A 23,049-nucleotide genomic window follows, 5' to 3' on the forward strand; every position below is an offset into this window, starting at 1 on the left:
TGTTCCATATAAAATAAAGGGGAGAGAAATAAGTAAGGGAAGTAGCTGAAAGTCCAGGGGGAAAAAACACCCCACCAAAAATCAGTCAGTCTTGTGGGTTGGTTCTTTGAGAGAGCCAGACAAAAGGAAAGAGAGAAACACTGTGAGAAACTATGTTCTTTTGTACCACCAACATTCCTTTTCCTGACTTTCTCATCTGATTTTACAGGACCTACTCTTCAGATAGAGAACAAAGTACTTTTGCATGTTCACTTCTGTACTGAAGTCCATGTTCTCAGCCTTGAGCAAAGATTTTCTTCTTCAGTTTCTCACTAAGGTAAAACAGTATAATTTATCTATATGCCTCACTGAGAGGTCGAAGTTTGCAGTTATATTACAATAGGAGGTATTGTATAAATGCTGGGTATGTTTCAGTAATAAGAATTGAAATTATTCTTCAGAATAACCTGCTGTACCCCAAAATGAAAATCCTCCTGCATTAATTATTCTCACACTATGGTATGGGCTTGCTGGTTTATATTCAAGATTGTTCACATGCTTGTTAGTGGCACAGATTTACACTTTGTTGTTGCTTTTGGTTTGGATTTTTTTTTTGGTGTTTTTGTCTGTTCTTTATTTTTTTTTAAATTATCTTACCAACCAAAACAAAAACCTCCCAAATGAACACTGAAAGATGACACAAATTTGTATACAAGGAGTTAGATTTCCAAAAAGAGAGTGAAAATACTTACTTATTCAAACAAGTACAAACAAAACATAGTTTCAAACTCAGCAGCACCTCTGAGTCTACCTATAAATGCAAATCAGTTGTCAGATTTTATTTTTAAAATGTCCTCTTTTTGTAAAAATCTGAATATACTTGGCAAACCCTAAAAACATTGATTTGCAATTAATTTTACCTCATTCTAGAAACAGCTTACCCTCACTGTTAATCAAAGACACTGCATATCTTATCTATCATAGGGAGTTTAGAAATAAATACTTGAAGAAAATGCAGCATTTTGTGAAAGAATGGTTATACAAACATCACAAGCCAGGAAATTGACAGGTGTTCAGACTTGTTAGCAAGAAAAGACCAGGTTGCCTGTGTCAGTCTGATCTCATTCCCTTTGGAAACAAAGTCTCAGGGTTAAACAGTGCTGAAACAACCTTGGAAACTCTTGACTTTGTAGCTTACATATGCATACAGAATAGGTACTGAGTAACAAGATCTTTCAGCTGCAATAAAGACTGAAAACGCAGTTCTGAGAATAGCGAAATGCCAGGCAGGAAACTCTTAAAACAGAGATCAAATTGGTGCTAAGCATCTGTAAAGCCAAGAAAAGTACAGGAAATATTACATTGTGGGATTAAACTGCACAAGTGTACAAATACTTCATATCTGACATGCAGGCACACTTCAACAGGAACTTAAAAACAGTCAATAACAAAGAGCAGATACTTGGTAAAAGCAGGCAAAGCAAGACAGAGTATTAAGAAAGCATAATCTGAGTCAAAACTATCTTCCAACTTAAAATATTAACTACAACTGAAATGGTTAAAAGATGCTAAAATATCATCAGCTGCCTTTGTAGACATAATTGTAGCAAAACTATCCTGTGTAATTAAAGCTTTATAATTTCTAATTGTATATGTTGTTGTTCAAGTACTCAGTTGACCAAAAATATAAAAATAAATTTTGAAGTAATACAGCACTTTTATTAATTCACCTTTAAAAAAACTAACTCCAGAAATGTACCTGCATATTTCATACAAATCAAAATCAGGAAAGAAATTTTACTTATGGATGAAAGATATGGAAACTCAATTTCAAAATGCAAAACCAAAGCACATACAGACCATAGCAGATCCCATCACAGAGTTCCCAGCTAATGCAAATCCTCAGCTTCCAGGATGCGAAGGAAGTGCGCACTCTGTGGCAGAAGCACACCTCTGGATGTAGGTGCCTATTGTGATGGCACTTTGGTTGAGAGCATGTTCTTTCATAACAAATAGCGTTATGAGAGCTGTCATCATCATTGTTTACAAGTCGAATCCACCATACAGCTCCTCTGGGCTCAGGAACTATCTTTATCACCTTTCATGCTACTTTCTATACCGTTTCTAGGAAAGATCCCTAATTTTGTATGGGGTTCTGTGAAAAGAAGGAGCAACTGAAGACATAATTGCCAGCAGCCCTGAACAATCTCTTTTTGTTTTTAAACTGACACACACAAGAAAACAGTTTAGCTTTACAAGACCTGCATCATTTTCACAACTTGAATTGAAATTTAGAAGAATTGGTGCATAAACCCACAACAGAGCCCGCTCCCGCTCCCGCTCCCAAACCTACGCTTGGACACGGCTTGCCCAGGTCAAGTTTCTCCGTCCGGAGCCGCTCCAGCGCCATGGCCCCTCCGGCCGCCCCTGACCCAGCGCAGCCCCGGCTGCCGCGACCCCGGCCCGCGCTCCGGGGGGAGCGGGGCGGCGGGGCCGAGCCCGCGGGCTCCTACCTTGTTCGAGGCCATTTCGCTGACGGAGTGCCTGGTCTGCAGGGTCTCCAGCTGGTCCAGGCACCAGTCCAGCTCCTCCATGGTCTCGCTAGCCAGTTTTTGGTAGGCCTCCTCTGCGAAAAGACAGGAAAAGGCGCGCTCAGTTCTCAAGCGTGTCACAGGGCTCACGGGGAGCGCCAGCGCGCCCATCCTGCGCCGCCCGGAGCCCGGACACGGGCGCTGCTCCCTCATTCTGCGGGCAGCGGCGCTGCCCCTCCGCTCTGAGGAGACGCCGGGGCGACACGGACAAGTAACTTTGGTCCTGCGGGGCTCGCCCCTGGCCTCGGCTCGCCGCCGCCCGGGGCCGCTGCCGCCCGCAGCGCCGCCCCCTGAGGGAGGCTCCGGCTCCGCTCCGCGCCCCGGCCCCGCGGCGGGGCAGGGACGGCGCGCAGAGCGCGGGGCTCGGCTGCCCAGGCACCCACAGGCACCCAGTCCCCGCCGGCAGGAGCGCTGAGCCGTCCTCCCCGTCCTTCTCTTACCTACCGACCGCGGCACCATCAGAAATCTGCAGGGTAACCTTTATAGAAGGGTGGGGGAAGGTGTAAGAGCATGTGAGTGCTCCGAACCACGCCGGCCCGCCGAAGCGCCAGCTGTCAAAGGAGTGCTCAAATAACTGCAGTCGTATTTGTTCTAACCCAGAGTCTGTATGTGTGTGTGTGTGTGTGTTTGTGTGTGTGTGTGTGTGTGTGTGTGTGTGTGTGTGTGTGTGTGCGCTAGAGCAGGCACAGAGTATTGCATGTTGGCTGTAAGCACAAAAGAACCGAAGGAAAGGTTTTGGAACTGGGCATAGGAACACAATATGGGAAATGACCATGATTTTACCAAAATTGCTAAATATTCAATATTGGAACTAACTGTCTTGCAGAAGTTTCAGTTGCAGACAGGAAGACATACCCTTCTTCAATAACTCCCCAACAACAGGAAATCTGTCAGTATGCAAATAATTTTAGAAAAATAATCCTATATAAAGAGTGCAAGCCTCACCCAAGCCTGGCTATTTTTTATTTTAATGTAGATCTGAAGGAAAGAATGCTTCTCCACATTGAACTCAGAGCTGAGTGAGTTTTAGCCCAGGTATCTCATCTTGCAAGCCATGTATCTGATACATTAAGTTTTGAAACTGTTGGCATGGACACATAGATCAGCTACGTGCAAACATTCCTCCAAGGCAGAGAAATGTTTCCTCGATGGGCTGGTTATGGACATCTATAACATCTCCCTTGACTTGTTTCACATCTATAACATCTCTCTTAAGTTGTTTTACATCAAATTAACCTTATTTTCAAAATGTCAGACAAGCAAAAATCAGGAAAAGAAATTAACTAAAACTCCTTTTCAAATAAAACATCCCAGCATGGACTACTGCCAAATAGCTCAGTGCATTACTGTACAACATCCTGAGGACGTTAGACCTGTATCTTTTTATGTTTCTGAGTACATGCTCAGAAACTTCAAGTTCCCTCACAACTTTTAAACTTCACATACTTGTGGCTATTGCAAAAACACCCTACAATTTTGAATAAAGTTCACTATCATCTGAAAAATAGTAACACAGGAAGAAGTTTGAATTGAGATTAATTGGCAGAACCATTTAATGAAAATTTTTCAGTGTTTGCCACTTAAGTAAACACATTAACCAACTCTCAACAAAAACCCTTCCCATTAAATTGTAAACTCTGTCATTCAGATGCATACTTACTACAAATGCTATCTCATCCAAAGGAATTCCCTGGCCAATAAAATCAGGATTTCCAGCCTGTTTATCTATTGAAAGAGAATCCATGATGGTCTATAATGCAACACACATCACAGATCACTAGTTCTTGAATATAGTAAAACAAATTTGTATGATGTTATTTTCCTGCTAGCCTGAAGTCTGCCAAATAGCAATTCTTGAAAATCAGATACTGGGAACCATGTTTTTCTTAACAAGATTTTCCTTCTTAACACCCCTTCTAATATTTAAGATAGTATGTAGAAGTATGAAAACCACAAAATAAACTCAAGGGAAACAATATTCAGGTAAAACTAATAAAATGCTCAGTTTGCTATTTACTTAGCAAAAATATGTACATTACCAATGGCACCTTACATTCAGGAATCTTTATCTATTATTTACCTTACCAGTACATCTCAAAGCACATTAGAAAGCAGAATCCATCACTCACAAGTACCTCACCCTCAGGTTGCTTCTCACAATCTCCCACTTCAGACTGCCACACTTCAAGAGTCTGTGACTGCCGTGGGGACCCGACTGACCACTCAGGCTCAGTAAAATTCTGATGGCCAGTGCTAGACTTAAGAGTTGCTGGACTTGGCACCTCCTGACAATTCTTAGAACCCAGAGCTGTCAGACCAATCTTACATGGAAATAAAAGGTTTTCTAAATGATGGCAAAGTACCCATCAAACAAGCACACCTGCAGTTCCGAAGGGCAGAACAACCGTAGGAAAGCTTTTTCCTGAACAGTACCAAAGCTCTAAATTTGGCCCACACTTTTGTTGTTATACAATGTGATGGAAAATGTTGAGGTTAACAGCTTTTCAAGTATAACACTCCGGTGCCACTAAGCTACGAATAAAAGAATAATTATCAGCTGTGCAGCTTTGAGAGCCTCACAACACTGTTTCTGACTTCTCTGTTACCTCTAAGATAGCACCCTGTAATTAGATCCAGGACTGATGTACCAATTGGGTTTTTTTGTTTTAGACACATGATCAAGATTTCCCACCCAGATGATGAAGTCTTAAAACAGATTAACTTCCGTAAATGAGAGGCATCTTGAAATGTCAAAGGTTCTTTTATGTCTCATTAGACTCTAATATGAGGAAGAGAACATTTTAACACCAACTGCTTTAAGAATTTGCATGTCATTTTGTATATGCTTTTAGAAAAAAGGAAGTGACAGCAAGTGTTCTCTTTTCAGTTTACAGATTACAGGCAATTCCAATATATGTAGCTTTCAATATGGTACATAGAAAAAAAAAAACAAAACAAAGAATGAAAGGCTAGCAGAAAGAAAAAGCTCTACCATAATCATTTGGCACTGCACAGCTATTTTTTTAAAGAGTGTTCTACTGTCTGTGTTTATAAAAGACTTGATTCTTAGAACAGTGCCTAACACACCGCCATAGATGGCTGCACTTTAACTCACATGGTTATTTGGGAACAATTTCTGTTCAAAACTTTTGAAGGGAAAAGATTTCTATATGGCAATACTTATGTAGAATGTCCACTTTACATAGTGGTTTGTCATGATTTTCATACATGTTATTCTGCTACTCCTGGAGAACAAAAAACAATATTATACTTTTCCACTCAAGTAGAAAAGCACTCAAGTTTATTTGCACTAATCTTTGCAGTATTTTAATGAATTTCAAAACAGCAAAATCAAAAAATAAGCACAGATTCTTCATTATTGTCTGATTATTGTCTAATTAGATAATTATTGAGATTATCTAAGTGACGCAAAAAGATCCTGGAAAAGAGTTGACTCAGCAAGCACATAGTGAAGGGCTCTGACAACTTGCCTTAAAATGGGAGTGTCTTGGAGGCAAGACAAGAACTCTGCCAAGCAGTGATGTGATCCAGAGAGTTTTGGCATGTGTACTGTCTTTTGGAGCTGCAGGTTGCTGGAAGAAGCTCTGAAAACCTCCAGGCTATTCTAAATGAATGGAAGGTCTAACTAGGAAAGGAAAGTCAAAGAAGGTGTGCACCCCCTGATAAACAATGCTAAAAATAAACTGGTAACAACAGATTAAAAGAAAGCTGAGGTACGTGACAAATCTTTGTCACAGTCTTTATTTCTCTCTTTGCATATACATCCCAGAGTCTTCAGCTAAATGGCTGATATAGCTACCAAGCCACTCTCCGTGATATTTGAGAAGTCATGGCAGTCAGGTGAGAAGTCCTTTGTGAGTGGAAAAGATGGTACATTGTGCCCATCTTTAAAAAGGGTAGAAAGAGTACCATGGGAACTACTGACCTGTCAAGGTTACTTCTGTGCCTGGGAAGATCACAGAACAAATCCTCCTAGAAGTTATGCTAAGGCACATGGAGGACAGGGAGGTGATTTGAGAGACCAGCACAGCTTCACCAAGCATAAATCATGCCTGACAAACCCAGTGGCCTTTTGTAGTGGACTGGCTGCATCAGCAGACAAGGGAAGGGCTGTGGATGTCCTGGACTTCTGTAAATCCTTTGACATGGTCCCTCACAACATCCTACTCTCTAAATTGGAGAGAGGTGAATTGGACAAGTGGACTACTAGATGGACAATAAATTGGTTGGATGGTCACATCTGGAGGGTTGTGGCCAAGGACTCAGAATAACAATGGACATCACTGACAGGTGGTGCCTTCAGGGGTCTTTGTTGGGACCAGAGTTACTTAATATCTTCATCAGTGATGTAGATGAAGGGATCGAGTACACCGTCAGCAGATTTCCGGATGACCCCAAGCCATTGACACACCTGAAGGATGGGATGTCATCCAAAGGAACCTGGACAAGCTGGGAACATGTGGCCTGTGGGAACTCCATGATATTTAATAGCTCAAGTGCTTGTTCTGCATCTGGGTTGAGGTAATACCTGGTATCAACACAGGCTGGGGATGAACAGATCCAGAGCAGCCTTGCCCAGAAGGACTTGGGGGTGCTGGTGGCTGGTGACACCCCACCTGCAGTGCTGCATCAGTTCTGGGCTCCCAGCACAGGAAGGACATGGAGCTGCATGAACAAGTCCAGAGGAGACCACAAGCATGATCAGAGGGATGAAGCACCTCTCCTATGAGGAAAGATTGCATTGGCATAATTTTACCTGGAAAAGAGAAGGCTTTGGGGTGACCTAATTGTGGTTTTCCAGTACTTGAAGGGAACCGTCAGGAAAGATGGAGATAGACTTTTTGCATGTGTATGTAGTGACAGGACAAAGGGGGATGGCTTAAAACTGAAAGAAAGCAGATTGAGATTAGGTATTGGGAGAAGGTCTTTACTGCAAGGGTGGTGAGGCACTGGAACAGGTTGCCCAGAAAAGCAATGGGATGCCTCATCCCTAGAAGTGCTTAAAGCCAGGTTGGATGGAGCTCTGAGCAATCTGATCTGGCAGAAAAAAAGTGGCCTTGCCAATGGCAGGGGGTTTAGAAGTAGATGATCTTCCAACCCAAACCATTTTATGATTCTATGATCTACTGTGAGATTCAGACCCTGGACATTATCTCCAAATTTTCTGTCCATCTTTTTGTTCTTCAGCCTACTGCTTGAAGTTTGGAGCAACAGAATTGCAGAACCAAGACTTTTCAGTTTCTCTTACAGCTACCATTTCAATAAAATCCTCAGAGGTTCAAATCAATAATTTCTTCTGTAAATGAGGATGTTCATACTTAGAGACTTAACTGATAGCCTAAAATTGAAGTGACTGATATATTTAGTCAATATTGATAGTTTCTATTAATAATAGCCATGTTAGCTCTTATTCAGAACAGAAATAGCATCCATTTTCTTGCAACTTATTTTTTTAATATCTACTGAGAAAAATCACACATATTGTGACTCAAAATGTCATCTTTGTGGAGTGTTCACATGTGTTATTGTTGATAAAATGTAATTATGAAAGATATTTTTTGTTGAACATCTATAAATTTTTGCACATCTCTCTACATTCACAAGCAAACCAATACCATTGATCAGATTTTAGAGTGAGCATCTGAGAAAACCACTCAGCTGCAGCAGGTTTCTCATCAAATGCTTTTAAGATCCCACTCATAACACTCATTTTTTCTATGCTAGGAATATCTTCAAGTTTCTTCTCAAAGAAAAATTCCTTGTACATGTTAGTAGCCTTACACATACAGAGACAGTCCAAATGACAAGGATATACTGCTTTATATAAGTAGCACTACCCTTAGGCTGTGAAAACTGCCTTATCTCCTTGAACAGAGAAGGTAGAAACTTTCAGGGTACAATAGGAGGAAAATGATAAATTCCAGTTATGCTTAACTTGTCAAAATACTTGATTATAGTTACATAATAAAAAAGAAGTGCATAAAGAATTGTACAAACAAAACATGCATTAAATGAGGATCTAGAAAAACAGAAATTTTTATTCCTGAAACAGATTTTATTCCTCTTATGGTCTTAGAACAAGCCAAATATCTCATGTAACCAGTATCTCTGTGTACTAAGACTCTATGTCAAGGGCAAAAGGATAAAAAGTATGTGTTTATTTTGTTATGAGACCAGGTAACAGGAATACTGCAGATATCCAGGAAGAACTTACTGGGCTCTTGAAACAGGCCTAAAACAGTTAGTTTCAAGTAAATAAAACACTTCTGATTCCTTTAAATAAAGAACTGTATCATTAGGCTCTCACTATATGGTTCAGTTTCTCTGTGTGAGACTGCTAACTTGCGCTGGCTTTATTTTTTTCTGTAAACATTTTGTGTATTTCTTGAAAAAAAGGTCTGAAACAAAGTTACTTATACTGATATAATTTGCCCCAAAGTCTAGAAGAATTTCTGTATGAAGTATTTGCAAATTCATCTAAACAAACAGTCCTGAGATGCCAGAGTAAGGCAGAATATTTTTTAAAAAAGTGTTTTCAGTTGAAGCCAAGCAGGAAAACATGCATTCAGTACAGAGAGTATTTTTAAATAATTTACTGCCTCAATGACAAAGCACACCAAAATTTTGCAGTGTGAATGTTTAAATCCACTCTTTCCTATTATCAAATATCCAGAAAAGCCAAATGAAGGTTCTTCTGTTACCACCCATCCCTACCCAGTGCTCCTTTCCCCTCTGACCAATTTGGCATAGTACTAACACATTCCTTACTCCACTGCCTGTAAGAATTTGCTAGAAGGACCACTGTCATTTACTCACTGAAGAAAAGAATTAAGCCTTTTCATCAAGCAATCAACCTTGCCCAAAATGAAGCAAAAAGGGGAAGCTCTTGATTTTCAAGTAGCTCAAGTAGCAGAATGTCCTTTTAATGTAATTTTATTGCTTTTTTCATGAAAAAAACTTAATTTTGAGAACAGGTCTGTTTCTTTTTTAAATTTCTTTTTCTCTCAACAGTTATGAGGGAATTGTGTCAATTCTATTCTCTTGTGGACAAGGAGTTCAATAATGGATTCATTGCTCAAGTTGCTTTCTTGTCCTATTTTTGTATCCTAGAAAAAATATTTCTTCTAGTGGAAAGGGTATATCCTCAAATCAGTTTCCCCTGTAGCTGTAAGCCAGTTTCTTTCCAAGAAGGATACTGCTGTTGATTCAACATAATGAGAAAAGTGAAAGGTTTTCAAAGTGGAACAAAATCAGAGGCAACAGGCATGAACTAAACAACAGGATGTTCCCTCTGAACATTGCAAAACTTTCCCTGTGAGGGTGACTGAACACTGGCACAGGTTGTTCTGTGGAGTCTCTATGCTTGTAAATCTTCAAAAGTCATCAGGACTTAATTTAAGCAACCAGCTACAGCTGGCACTGCCTAAGCAGGAGGATTGGACTATGTGGCCTGCAGAAGTCCCTTTCAGTTTCCACCATTCTGTGATTAAATTAGCAATTGAGAAAATAAAAGCCATTTTTGTAAAAGAGTGTGTGGCTCAAATGCTGTCATGTTTGCAATTCTGTAGTAGTCTTTGGGGTCAAAGGATATTACACATTTCCCATCAGGATCTTGCTGAAGAGCCCCTTTCGTATATATTGGTATGGACATTATGATGAAAACAAGAAATAAAAATCACTAAATATAAATGTGTAAAATTTCTTTTCTGAATGGATACTCTTGTCAGATTTTTCCCGGTGAATATGTGCTGAATCAGACTCACTCTACAAAATGTGCAGATCATGTCCTCCATCTCTTGTAAAATTCCATACTTCTCTGTGACAGTGCTGAAGAAGCGAATAATCCTTTTGCTTACAAGTATAAGACTAGGATGGTGCATAAAGCCTTGTTTTGGTTAGGTAATTCTAACAAAACTTTTACTATTGTCATAAATACTTTCATAATCTCCTTGGTTTTTGCATAACTACTTATAAATATATTCAAAACATTATTCTAGTAGTACTCAAGAGACATATTCAGGATTAGATGGTATAAATCCATTAAAATTCAGGATCTTCTCCCCTAGTTTTTTTTTCTGTTAATGTTCTTCCAATATGGATAAATAGGAAGTTTCTCCCCTTATAGACCTGCAAGTATAATTTTTCTTCTCATTTTGCTTTTTGTCAAACCACAGGAGAATATAAAAGACAAAGAACATAATACGTAAAAATCAAAACAGAAATTAAAAAAATCAACCCAAGTAACATGATCTAACATACAAAACACAAAACTGAGCCATGGAAGTTATCAAAAGCTTTTTTGTAAAGAAGGAAAAAAAAAGTAGCAGTTTTAGTCCCAGTAACAAAATTCATGTGTGGACTTCAACATTTCCAGCAACTGCATTTTAAAAACAAAATAAACTGTTCTGAGATCAGGGGGCCAACACCACTTTTCTCCTGAAGAATTAGAGCATCAGCAGCTGACTGGAGCAGAGCACCTCTACATGTTGCTGGTGAAATCAGTTCATCCAAGAGAAATATGTGTCTTTCAAATTTTTTAGGGAAGCATAAGCATTTTAAATGTCATCAGTCATCAGTTAAAATGCAAATATTGGAAAATAAGATACATACAATTTTTAAACTATATTTTTAAGCAGTGCCAGGCAACTCGAGGATGGATCCACCATGGGCCAAGGCTGAGTCTGTCAGTGACCATGGCAAATACCTCTGGGATAATGTATTTAAGAGGAAAAAAGTTGTTGTGCGGAAGCAAATTGTGGCCAGAAAAGGTGAGGATATGTGACAGGAGCAGCCCTGAAGACACCAAGGTCAGTGCAGAAGGGAGAGCAGGAAGTGCTCCAGGTGCTGGAGCTGAGATTTCCCTGCAGCCCCTGGTGCAGACATGGGGAGGCAGCTGCAGCCCATGGAGGAGGCCCATGCTGGAGCAGCTGGATGCCTGGAAGTCAGCTGTGACCCCACAGGAAAACTGTGCTGGAGTAAGGTCCTGGCAGGGACCTGTGACTCTGTGGGGCACCTGATGGACTGCAGCCCGTGGAAGCAAAGCTGGAGCAGTTTGTGAAGAACTGCAGTCAGTGGGAAGGGCTCACGCTGGGGAAGTACACAGAGAACTGTCTCCAGTGGGATATACCCCATGATGGAGCAGGTGAAGGAGTCACATCTTGAGGAAGAAGCAGTGACAGAAACAATGTGTGATGAACTAACCATAACCTCCATTACCTACTCCTCTGCAACACTGGAGGGGAAAAGGTAGAGGAAACTGGGAACAGAGTTAAGCACAGAAAGTAGGGGACAAGGTGGAAGGGTGATTTTAAAATTTTGAGATGTTAATATTTGAGTTTTAAATCTCATTATCTTACTTTGATCTGATTGTTAATAAATTAAACTAATTTTCCTAAGTCAAGTCTGTTTTGCCTGTGATGGTAACCAGTGAATAATCTCTTTCTGGCCTTATCTCAACCTGTGACCCTTTTGTTATTCTTTCTCTCCCAGTCCAGTTGAGAGAAGGAGTGATAGATCAGGTTTGGTGGGCACTGGTGTTCAGCATCATGCACATCAAGCTTATTGTACCTGCTAGAGGGAAGTCCCTGATATGAGGAGTTAAAAAATACCAAATATAGTTATGATGAACATTTTCTTTGATTGTTTTGGAAGTCATTGTGGTAGACAATGAAATTCAATGAGGAATAAAGGAGCTGATTGAAAAAGAATGAGATTAGCTATAAAACAAGAAGAGGTGCTCAATTTGGTAAGACTCCAGAATGAGACAATGAATTTTCCAAGAAGGAAAATGTTATAAATAGATAATAGTCATTAGATAATAAAACTTTTCAACAGGAAAAGAATAGCAGATAAAACCACAGCTCAAATGAATTCTTGTGCATAACTCCCACTGACTGCAACAAACCAGAATTTCACTGGTATCACTCCAGAGTTGCCAGGAGTGATAGAAGGAGTGATGAATAGAGGTTGTAAAATGACAGTGGTGGTTGTGTTTTCTTTTTTGACCTCTTGAGGTGTGGCCTCAGCAGGGCCCAGCACAGGGGGACAATCCCTGCCCTGGCCCTGCTGGCCACAGCATTGCTGATCCAGGCCAGGATGCCATTGGCCTTCTTGGCCACCTGGGCACAGCCTGGCTCATGTTCAGCTGCTCTCACCAGCACCCCCAGGTCCTTTCCAGCCACTCTGCCCCAGCCTGTGGCACTGCCTGGGGCTGCTGTGACCCAAGGGCAGGACCTGGCACTGGGCCTTGTTGAACTTCATATTGTCAGTTTCAGCCCATCTATCTCACATCCCCCAACCCCTCTCTAAAGCCTTCCAATACTACCATCCAACATGATGTGGTCCCCAAACTTATTGAGGCTACGCTCAATCCCCTAATTCAGATAATCAATAAAGATATTGAACAGGATTGGGCACAATTCTGAGTCCTGACAAACACTGCAAGTGACCAGAATAAATTAAAACCTGATTATTTTTAAAGAAATGTGTGTTCATTAAAAATAAGCACATAGCAAGCTAGAACAAGTAGCTGAATATTCTGCCATAAGGAACTTTGAATCAGGCTTTGATTATCAGGTAAATTCTCTTAACCTCTGTGACACAACTATTGGTGTGACTCTTGATTACTTAATGGGTTTCACAACCTGTTTTAACCTTAAATGTGGAAGAGTGTTCTGATTTAAATTCCATCTGGTACAGTGTAAAGGTCACTTTTTTTAAGGCAAGAAGAATGTTTTGTATGCAGATGTATAGTTTTAACACCTTGTCCTCTAAAAACAGTACATCTCTGCAAAGGAAATCATGGAAAAATAAATGGCTATATCTTAGACAATAGGTAGACATCAGATTTTAATAGTGGCACACTGATTTACTGTACATGAGGATGTGGCCTGTAGCTTGCATTTGTTTATACAAATTAATTCAAACTAAGGCGTAAGAAGATAAGTCTGTAAAGTTAGTCCAGCAAACAGGACAAGCTATGTGTTCCAGTGAGTTTGGACAAGTGGTCAAGGTAATGAAATGTGAAAGGCAAAAATGAGTGTTTTACATAATCTACACAGTTACCTCATATTACCACAAACCTTAAAACAGTTCATTGTCAACACAGCATTTTTTTCTCAAAGATAAATAGCAGTCCCTAAGCTTGGTTGAGTGCTGCTGGCCTTGCTTGCCAGGCACAGGCACTGGTGAACTGCAGCTTGGGCCACCCTAGTGTGTCTAACATGAAGAGCCACAGGATGAGGCTGTGCTGGACTGTGTGCTGCTGAGCTCACAGCAGGAAGGTATGTGCTGTGAATAAAATCAGACAAATTATTTTCTTCTCTGGGATGATTCAATGAAGTGAGCCACATGCACCTAACAGTCCTAAAGTTGAATATTTTTTACCTCCTGCCAGCGATGCTTCATAGTTTCTAGAATCATGGAGCAGTTCAAGTTGGCAGGGACCTTTTAAAGGTTGTCTAGTCCAAACTTCTTGCAATGAACAAAGACATCATAAACTGGATCCATTTGTTTAGAGCCCTGTCCAACCTGAATTATTCCTATAGAAATTCTGTCCTATAAAATTCTGAGGACAGCTCATAACTTCTTCTAGAATTCAGATGATCCTTGCTTTGACTGTGAATAGGTAAAGACCTAAGTAATTTAAAATGTTTGGGCTTTCCCTTGAGGTTGAGGAGAAATGCACCTTCAATCTCTCCCATCCCTTCAAGCTGAAGAAAAATATCAGAGCAGAGTCTAAAGGAATATGTACAGATAAAGAGTAGGAGAAGCACATAAAAAGTGTTTGGAGACAAGAAAACAAGACAGATTCAACTGACCAAAGAACTCCAATGTCTCCATATGTTACAGATGACAAATCTGAAATGGCAGAAGCCTGCTTTTGAGAACACTGCTAAAGTTTAATAAATAGCATGTATATAAGGATATAACAATTCTTTTACCAGCCCACAGAGAGCTCCAAAACTACTCTTGCCATCCAACTCCTTGTGCCAGCAAAGTTTTTAGATTTAATAGAAAGCCACAAGAATAATTAGCAGAATATGACAGCCATTAGGAAAAAAAAATTGAAAGAAGAAGACTAGGATTAATTTCTTTATATTCTAAAGAGAACTCTGACCATACCTGGAAATGACAATCTTTTCTCAAGTGCTGCATGTAGCTTGCTCAATAAATATGTAAGGAGACAGCCCAAAGGAAGCTCAGCTTGCTGTTGCAGATTAATGAAATGCTTTGCACTACAGGCAATATGGACACCCAAATTGCATACTGTAACACAATATTTGAGCTGCTCCACACAGTAGAAGCCAATTATTCTTGGCAAGCATCTTCATCATGCCTTCCAGCTCCCCATCATTAACATGTAGAGTATCATCACATGACAAGAACCCAGCCAAAAATTCTATAATCCCTTACAGATGAAGATCAAGTGGAAGGAATACTCAATTTTTTAGAGTAAGATTTCACATAAGAGTAGCATTCATCTGCTCACAGGTGTTATCAGTATAGCTTTTTGCAAGCCAGAATAACAGCTGAAAATTCAGTTTATCTAAATTTATGGTGCCTATCAGTCTAATGACTTCTTGTTTTACTATAGAGAAATAAAGTGAGGCAATGGGAAATATTAATTACATTGCATGAAAAAATCAAATAAACATAATTTTTTTCATGGACTTGTATATTTCTACAGAAGTTTGGTCACTAGTTGGTTTAAAATGGATTAAATATACATACTATAGTAATGCTAAAGAAGTTAAAAAACTGAATTTCAAGTCTCTTCTGATTCTTACTTGCATTAAGAACACTGGATTATGACACAGTCCACAAATTAAAGTATCTGTATTCTGAAAGAGAGGCACAGAGGGGGAAAATAAGTTATGAAATCTATACCATCTACCTTGCTTATCCACAACTGTGATCAGAAGTCAGATCTCTGAAATTCAGCTTAGGGTTCCACCCAGGAAAAACGCTTATCTAGAAGTAATGTGATTAAAAATGATTCTCAGTTACCCTGTTATCTTCAAGATCTTCAAAATTTTTTCTTCATACAACAAGAATAATTTTGGGTCACAATTTGACTTGCATCACCAATTGCATGAGAATAATTTTGGGGCAAAATATGTCTTGCAGCTAAAGTTAATATAGTAGTGATAGCAAGCTCTCAGAGAAAAAAAAGACATATCTAACTGCACCACCAAGGGCTGTGATGCTTGAATGACAGTCTAAGTGTACCCAAAAGAGCAAAATGTTACGCTTGGGGAGGGAGCAAGAGTTCCATTTATATCTGCTGCAATAAATAAAAACATAGGAAGTTTCTGTTTGAGTCTGCTCAGGAAGCAAAGCTAAAAATATAAGATTTTCTTGCTTATCATAAGAAAAATTTTGCTATTAGCAAAGCAGTTAGGTGGAAGAAGAAATTCACAATGGAAGAGAATGTGAGAAGAAATGCAATCTCCCTAGCATTCAGGTGGAATTTAGTATACTTGTGGGTGGCTGTGTGCTAACAAAGGTCACGATTTGTTGGTACAAATACAATTAGTGGTTTACAATACAGTCATCAGCCATGAGTCCTGCATCAGATCTGAATAAAAAAAGCAAAGGTTGGGCAAACCAAAAAAACCCCACATTGTTGCCACATTGTTTAACATGATAAGGAGGGCTGTGTAATTAACTCTGTCAGAAAATGAAACTTATTACTAGGAAGGAAAGGACATCAGCTGATAATATTTTCAAACATCATCCACACAACAGAAGTCCTAAGATGCTTGGGCATCCATGCGACAGCCACAATGTGACAGAGGAGGAATATGCTGAAGGAAGTGCATTCCCAAAGGAATTTTTCTCTCTGTTGTTCCATGGAGAAATTTGGAGTGCCAGAAATCAGACAGTTCTGCATATTTCTTTTAAATTCTAAATTATCATTCCACCAAAAAATAGGTTAAACTTATTTCAGCAAAATTCCTAATGTTTGCTACATTTTAAAAAATATTTAAATATAAAATGATATCTTACAATATGTCACTAAATGGGTATAAACTTTTGGATGGGGATAAGAGCACACTACTCAACAGTGAAGGACAAGTCCAAAACAAATGTCTTTCTTGGAACCAGGGATTGTATTCACCTAATCCATCGCAAATGAACCTCCTACCTACTGAAACTGGTCCTGATTTATGTAGCTGGAAATAGAAACTTTTATCATCCTACAACAAATTCCCAAATGATTCAGTCCTAATACATACCTAAAGCACATTCCATGTGATTAATAGCTCATAGTTGAAATTATTGTGGAAATTTACAGACAACTGTTACCCAAAAGGAAAAGGTTGTCATGGTGAGCCCAGTACCTCTGTATCTGACATCATTATTCCCACAGATGAGTGCAGCAATGGGGTATCTCCTTAGATCCTCACACTTGGTGATGTTCTAAAAAAGACTAAGGTTAATTTTCCCTTGACTCATATTTTCTCTCCTATTTTAAGATAAATTAGAGCAGTTTTGGCTTATTAATAATTTAAAATAATTTTGATTACTTCTGTTTACTATTTTAGATGCAAATAATTCAGTTAATGTCTTCAATAGCTCTAAGTTGCTCCCAGAATTCAGCACTGAATTTATAATTTTCTTACTTTGCTTTCTTTCTGCTTTTTACATAGACATATGTTTATACTCCCTACATATAAAGGTTTATACTCCCTACATATAAAGTACAAAGGATTTCCCTGCCCTGCTCTACTTGGCAAAAACCTATTGGGAAGTACTTCACAGCCTTCCTAGATTGGCATTCTTAATCACTTTAAATAGACGGCGTAAGGACACTCTATGAAAGTCTCTAATATGCATAAACATTCAGAATCACTCACCCAAATTCACAACATCCGTGACAGCAAAGTGCATTAAGGTAGTCAGTGGTGAGATGTTAAGAAGAAAAAGCTGTGCTCCAGAATTTCATTTAAAGATTTGAGACCAGAAAGTTGTTTATCACTGAGCATCTGCACATGTAAATTCAGTCTGTCCTGCCATGTCTTTCTAAATCAGAATCACAGAAGCACAGAATAAGCTGAGGAGAAAGAATCCACTACTGGCCCTGCACAGCACCATCCTCCAAAAATCCCACAATGCCCAAGAGCATTGTCTATATAAGACTCCTTTACTTGAACATTAATTGCAAATCCCCATGAACATCCATGAATAGTGTGTAGCCAATTTTAACATTAATGTCCCCTTTGCCTCAATTATGAATATCCTTTAAAAATTAATTAACTTCCATGATTTAATTTTTTTTTGATGAAAGACTGAAGTATAAATTCTCACCAAAGAAATATAAAGTATTCTTCAAGTTCCTGCACTCCAGCCAGGTGATGGTCAAATAATCTTTTTCCAGAAGGATATTTTTTTATTTGTCAGTCAGACTATAATTAAACAAAGATAAAATATACAGCAAATGTACTTTTCTGATTCCATGTGGTACCTCCTTCATTGTGTGAAAGATTCCTAACAGAGCAGTGCATACTACAATATAATTAAAATTTGGAATCCCATAACAACTATTACAACACTAATGAGGTAAATAATAATGTCAGTCAACATCCTCTGGTAAGAAGGCTGAAAGAGTAAGGGATAATAGATGTCAATAGACTTCAAAGAGAATGCCAAGTTGAAATGTAAACAAATGTAAAGCACATAAAATTTAAATTTGGGCTTTTCAGTGATGTCATCTTGCAGTATGATGTCAGGCCTGAAGAAAACAAGGTATAGGTAGAAAAGTGAGGCATTTTTGTTCGAAGTCCACAAGAAAGGACTGTTTCTTTCCAATAAAATAAAATTAAATTAAATGCAGTACCCAGGGCAAGATGGTTATTATTTTTTAAGCTATTACTCTGTAAGTGGCAGCATATTAATTTCTTTCTTCTTCTTTGTCTGTTGGAACTCATTGACACAAAAGGGATATTTTTGGTACAGTTAATGTAGCTCTATGCACATAATGTCAACGAGACAAAAGGATGTTATTGATTTTATGGTATTTTTCCAGCTGTGTTGTTGATGTTCAGATAAAATACCTAGGAAAAGTAGTTTATTCTTTTATCACCAAGTTAAACGCAAGCATGACCTTTAAAAAACTCTCTATAACAACCTTCATGGATGCCTAATGGTTTTTTATTGTTGAACATTTCCTGAGCTATTTCATTATTTCTCTGAATATGCTTACATAACCTGTATACTTTGCTTTTATTTCATACCCCATTTAGCTATTCTTTCTCTTTTTGGAAATTATGAAAAACCCATAATGATTTACAAGGAATTCCTGCATTTAACTATCAGAAGTCACAAACAAACATTAAACATGCAGTTTTATTCTTAGAGTTTCCTTGAATTCAAAGTCAGAGCTATTTAATAAGAGCACAGCTCTCTCCATTATTATCTTTAAACAAAGTCAACAAAGAACTTTAAATTGTACACCTGGCTAACTATGAGGCATGGCCTTTCTAATTTTTCTCAAAATATTGCCCAAAAGACTCTAGATTTTATTGTTTATATTGATTAAGTGTAACTTTATGCTTTAAAGCCTATTGCTTTTTCTTTTCATGTTGTTAGCATCGATTTGCAGAACCTAATAGCTCAGGCTTGCACAGGCAAATCTAGAAAATAAATAGCTCCTCTTATGAGCTATTACATGTGTTAACCTGATCAGTAGGAGACCTGTAAACATCAATGCAATTCCAGTAAAAGTAACAAAAGCATCATTAAGGTACAAAGAAACATGTTTATTAGATACTTCTTAGAAACAATTTCAGGGCTTGAGTAAGAATATACCCAGCAGGTGCTTCATGGCAGCAGGATCTGGCAATTGGCATGACCTTGGTCATAACTTTCACCAAGAAAATAGATAACAGAGCAGTTTTGAAACTTTGTGAAAACATTAACATAGACCTGATCTCCCTAACTAGCTCAGTCTCTGTATGTTCACATAATTCATAACACACTCCTATGGCTACTTCTTTTTTAATATGCCAAAAATTAGCCATTTGCATTAGGGTTTAAATACTTTACAAGCTGTCTTTAGATCTCATTCCTGACTCAGTCCTGAGACATTACTTATCTGGTCCCTTCTCCTTTAAACTGTGGGATTTGCAGTTCTACTGCAGTTCCACACATGCAGGGTCTTGTCTATATCTTAGCAAGGCTATACCATCCTGACTGGTATATAGGGTATGCCCTATGTTCCAGTTGCTATTATGTATTTAAAACTGCCAAAATGAAGGCTGCTGCTGTTTTGCATCAACCACCTCTCACACCAAATAATGCCATCAAAGTGATTTTTTTCTTCATAGTTCCATCATTCCTTTCTTTTGAATCTACCCACCTATAGCCTTCTTCCTTTACATTCTAATAATAATAAAAACCTCTTTGAGACACAGACCAGCAGCTATAGCTTATCAGTACAAGCCCTCATCCAGGTCTGGAGCTGCTTACTGGTACAGTGGTACTGACAACAAAAAAGGACACTTCTCTTGTTATTAAATCAGTGATGCTAACAATCAAGAACATCAGAGTGTGGACTCTTCAGAGATACTGAAAAATCCTATGTTAAAAAGTTGATTACCCGCACCTAGTAAATTCTTCCAATACTAAAATATTTACTGTTTTTCAGACTTTAGCTGGAGTGAGTTAGTCCTGACACTGCAAGTTATAACCAGGTGACAAAAATATGTCAGCCCAACACCCTTAGTATTTTGACTTTTTCACATAGAAGGTCCAGCTGTGTGGACTGCTTCTGTTACTGCCTTCCTACCTCTGATTATGTAACAGAGGATAAATAGTCAACATCCAGATTTAAAATGAAATCTTCTAGGATGCTCATGTTAAGTGTTAACTCTGTTCTAGATTTAAAAAGCTGCACAGGACAGAAGTGGTGAGGGGCAAAATGTACAGAAATTATATATGTGCTCATTATTTTCCAAAGATGACTATATCAACAATTTTCTTTCACAGTATTTTCTTTTTTAAAAAACAAGTAAATCTAGAAGTGTTAATCCTTTAGGAAAAATTGAGTGTTCTTCTAAGATTCTGATTCTGAAAGGTAGCAAAACACTATTGTGTTGTTGTCTTTCAAAACATCATTGATACCAGAGGTGTTGCAGCATGAGAATACCCAGGATGCTTGCAAGAGGCATCAGTTGCAAGAAATCTCCTGTGCAAGCTTCCCTGAAGCTGTGACTGTGCCATGGGCACTGTGCAGAACAGCAATCACTTCACAAAACAGCTCAGGCTGGACTGAGAAAGAGCACAAGAAAGAACTGATATTTTGTAAAATACATCAGTGCTGGATGGCTAGTCCTGGGAAACACAGTCAGACCTCTCCTTCTCTGACTCATGTCTTTATTACATACGTACTACTTGTGTATTAATAATGTAAATTTTATTACATGAAGTGATGCAAACAGAACTACTTCAAATTCTTGTAGATCTTATACCTTTATGATATTGACAATAATAAAGTTCTTCATTATGATGTTTTAAGCAAATTTATCAGAAATGTGAAAGATAAAATATACTAATGAATATTTATAATAATAACAACTACTAGATAACTAATCTAACTAATGATAACAGCTATTTAATTCAATAATTCACATTGTAAATGTTACAATTCAAGATAGAGTCACTCGACTTATTTCAAGGACAGCTCAATTACAATAAAGCTCCTTTTACAAGTACATTTAAATAGTTCTGATATATTCTAAGGATTTTATATGGTGAATGAATTCAGGTCAAGCACCAAATAGAGGACTACAGGTAATACCATGTGCATTGTCCTTAGCCAAGTTATTTCATGAAGCACAGTATCTAAATGAAGGAAATTTGTCATTAAAGGGATTTGGAAAATCTCTTTGGAGAAATACAGAAAGTATCACCCTAAATTCTCACTTTCTCTCTCTCTCTCTCTCTCTTTTTAATGCATAATTCTCTTTTTTATGGATTACCGAGCAAATAGATATGATATTAATACACAGTATCAGATATATGATGTATAGGCTTAGGCTGAAGAAAACTATAAAAGTAACTAGGAAAATTAAATAGGAGCTAAGCAAGCTGAGAGTGTTTTACAATGGTTGATGTGTACTCAGCAAACAGGGGCATTCTCATTTCAGGGCAACCACTTCTCTCTGGGAAATTAGTTTAAAAGTGTTTCATTTAAGTGAATTTGTGTCTACATCCATAAGGCTACAAAAAGCTAGCCAATTTAAGCAGCATTCAGTTATAATCCAGTTACAGAGTGCCACAGTTAGGCACACACTGTCTCTTTCAGCTATGTTTTCTAGACTGTCTCATAAAGTATCTGCTTTTAAATCTGAGAATGGGAACTGTTTCACATTGCTAGCAGGGGGATTTTCAGAGATCACAGTGACATGTCCAAAGTCAACAGAGGGAAAGGCACACAGAGTTAGAAGATCCTCTAAGCAGATTGCTGACTTCTAGATATAGGACTAAAGGAGTTGCTTTAATCACATGTTAATGTTCTAGATAAGGGAGATTTGACTCTTTCCTGACACTACTGCTGTAAAGCACCCTAATTTATGGCTCTAGGACTTGAAGAACAGAATTCTCACTCATTGCACAGACTTGCAAGATCTTTAGAAAGGTACATGTATCCCCACATGTATCTCATGTGCAGTGTATAACTAAAGCCTAAACCAGAAAAAATGTCATCCTACTGATGCTGTCTCATTTGAAGCCAATTTTTAAGCATGTATTAAGAAGTAGGGACACTAGAAATATCAAACAACAAAAAAAAAGGAATAAAGCCATAAAGAAGACTAAACAGAACAGTTACAAATTTGATGGGGTTGAATAAGGCATGCTGAGATTTATTTGTAGGTTGAAAAGCATATCTGACATCTGATTTTGATTTGACACTTTACAGAGAAGTTGTTTATGATTTTTTTATGTTTTTATAGGGATATTGAGGAATTAGAGGAGTTAATTCAATAATTCTTATACAAGGAAATACAAAATTATTTCTACATTTTATGAAAGTATATCAGTTACTACCACAATGTATTTTTAAGGTGATTCCAATTAAGAGACCTTGTTTTCTTCATCATCAAAACACAAATTTAGAGAAGCATCTAAATCCTCTCCCTCACAAATCCAACTAACTATGAAAGGCTAAGGGAATTGGGATTGTTCAGCCTGAAAAGAGACCTTATTGTGCCTTTTGTTTACATAAAGGCAACTTACAAGAGCGTTGAAGAGGTGCATTTTATATGGGCAAGCATAGCTTTAAACAGAAAGGAGAGAGGTTTGCATCAGATGTCAGAAAGAAATTCTTTACTGTCAGGATGGTGAAGCACTGGAACAGGTTGCCCAGGAAAGTGGATGCCCCACTCCTGAAAGTGCTCAGGGCCAGGCTGGATAAGGCTGTCAGCAGCCTGGCCAAGCCGAGGCATCCCTGCCC

General features: G+C 38.4%; 1 protein-coding gene across 4 annotated transcripts in view; it reads right to left on the bottom strand.

The window, feature by feature from the left end:
* Window positions 1–23,049, bottom strand: part of PDE4D (phosphodiesterase 4D) — a 354,668-nt gene that overhangs the window by 44,945 nt on the left and 286,674 nt on the right. For all 4 annotated transcript variants that reach the window (XM_036402843.2, XM_036402844.2, XM_054517852.1 and 1 more), the window contains exon 6: window positions 2,493–2,605. In XM_036402843.2, coding sequence (XP_036258736.1) covers window positions 2,493–2,605 — 113 coding nt within the window. The remainder of the gene's footprint in view (window positions 1–2,492; window positions 2,606–23,049) is intronic.

The sequence above is a fragment of the Molothrus ater genome, chromosome Z, assembly GCF_012460135.2.
Source record: "Molothrus ater isolate BHLD 08-10-18 breed brown headed cowbird chromosome Z, BPBGC_Mater_1.1, whole genome shotgun sequence".
Taxonomy (NCBI): Eukaryota; Metazoa; Chordata; class Aves; order Passeriformes; family Icteridae; genus Molothrus; species Molothrus ater.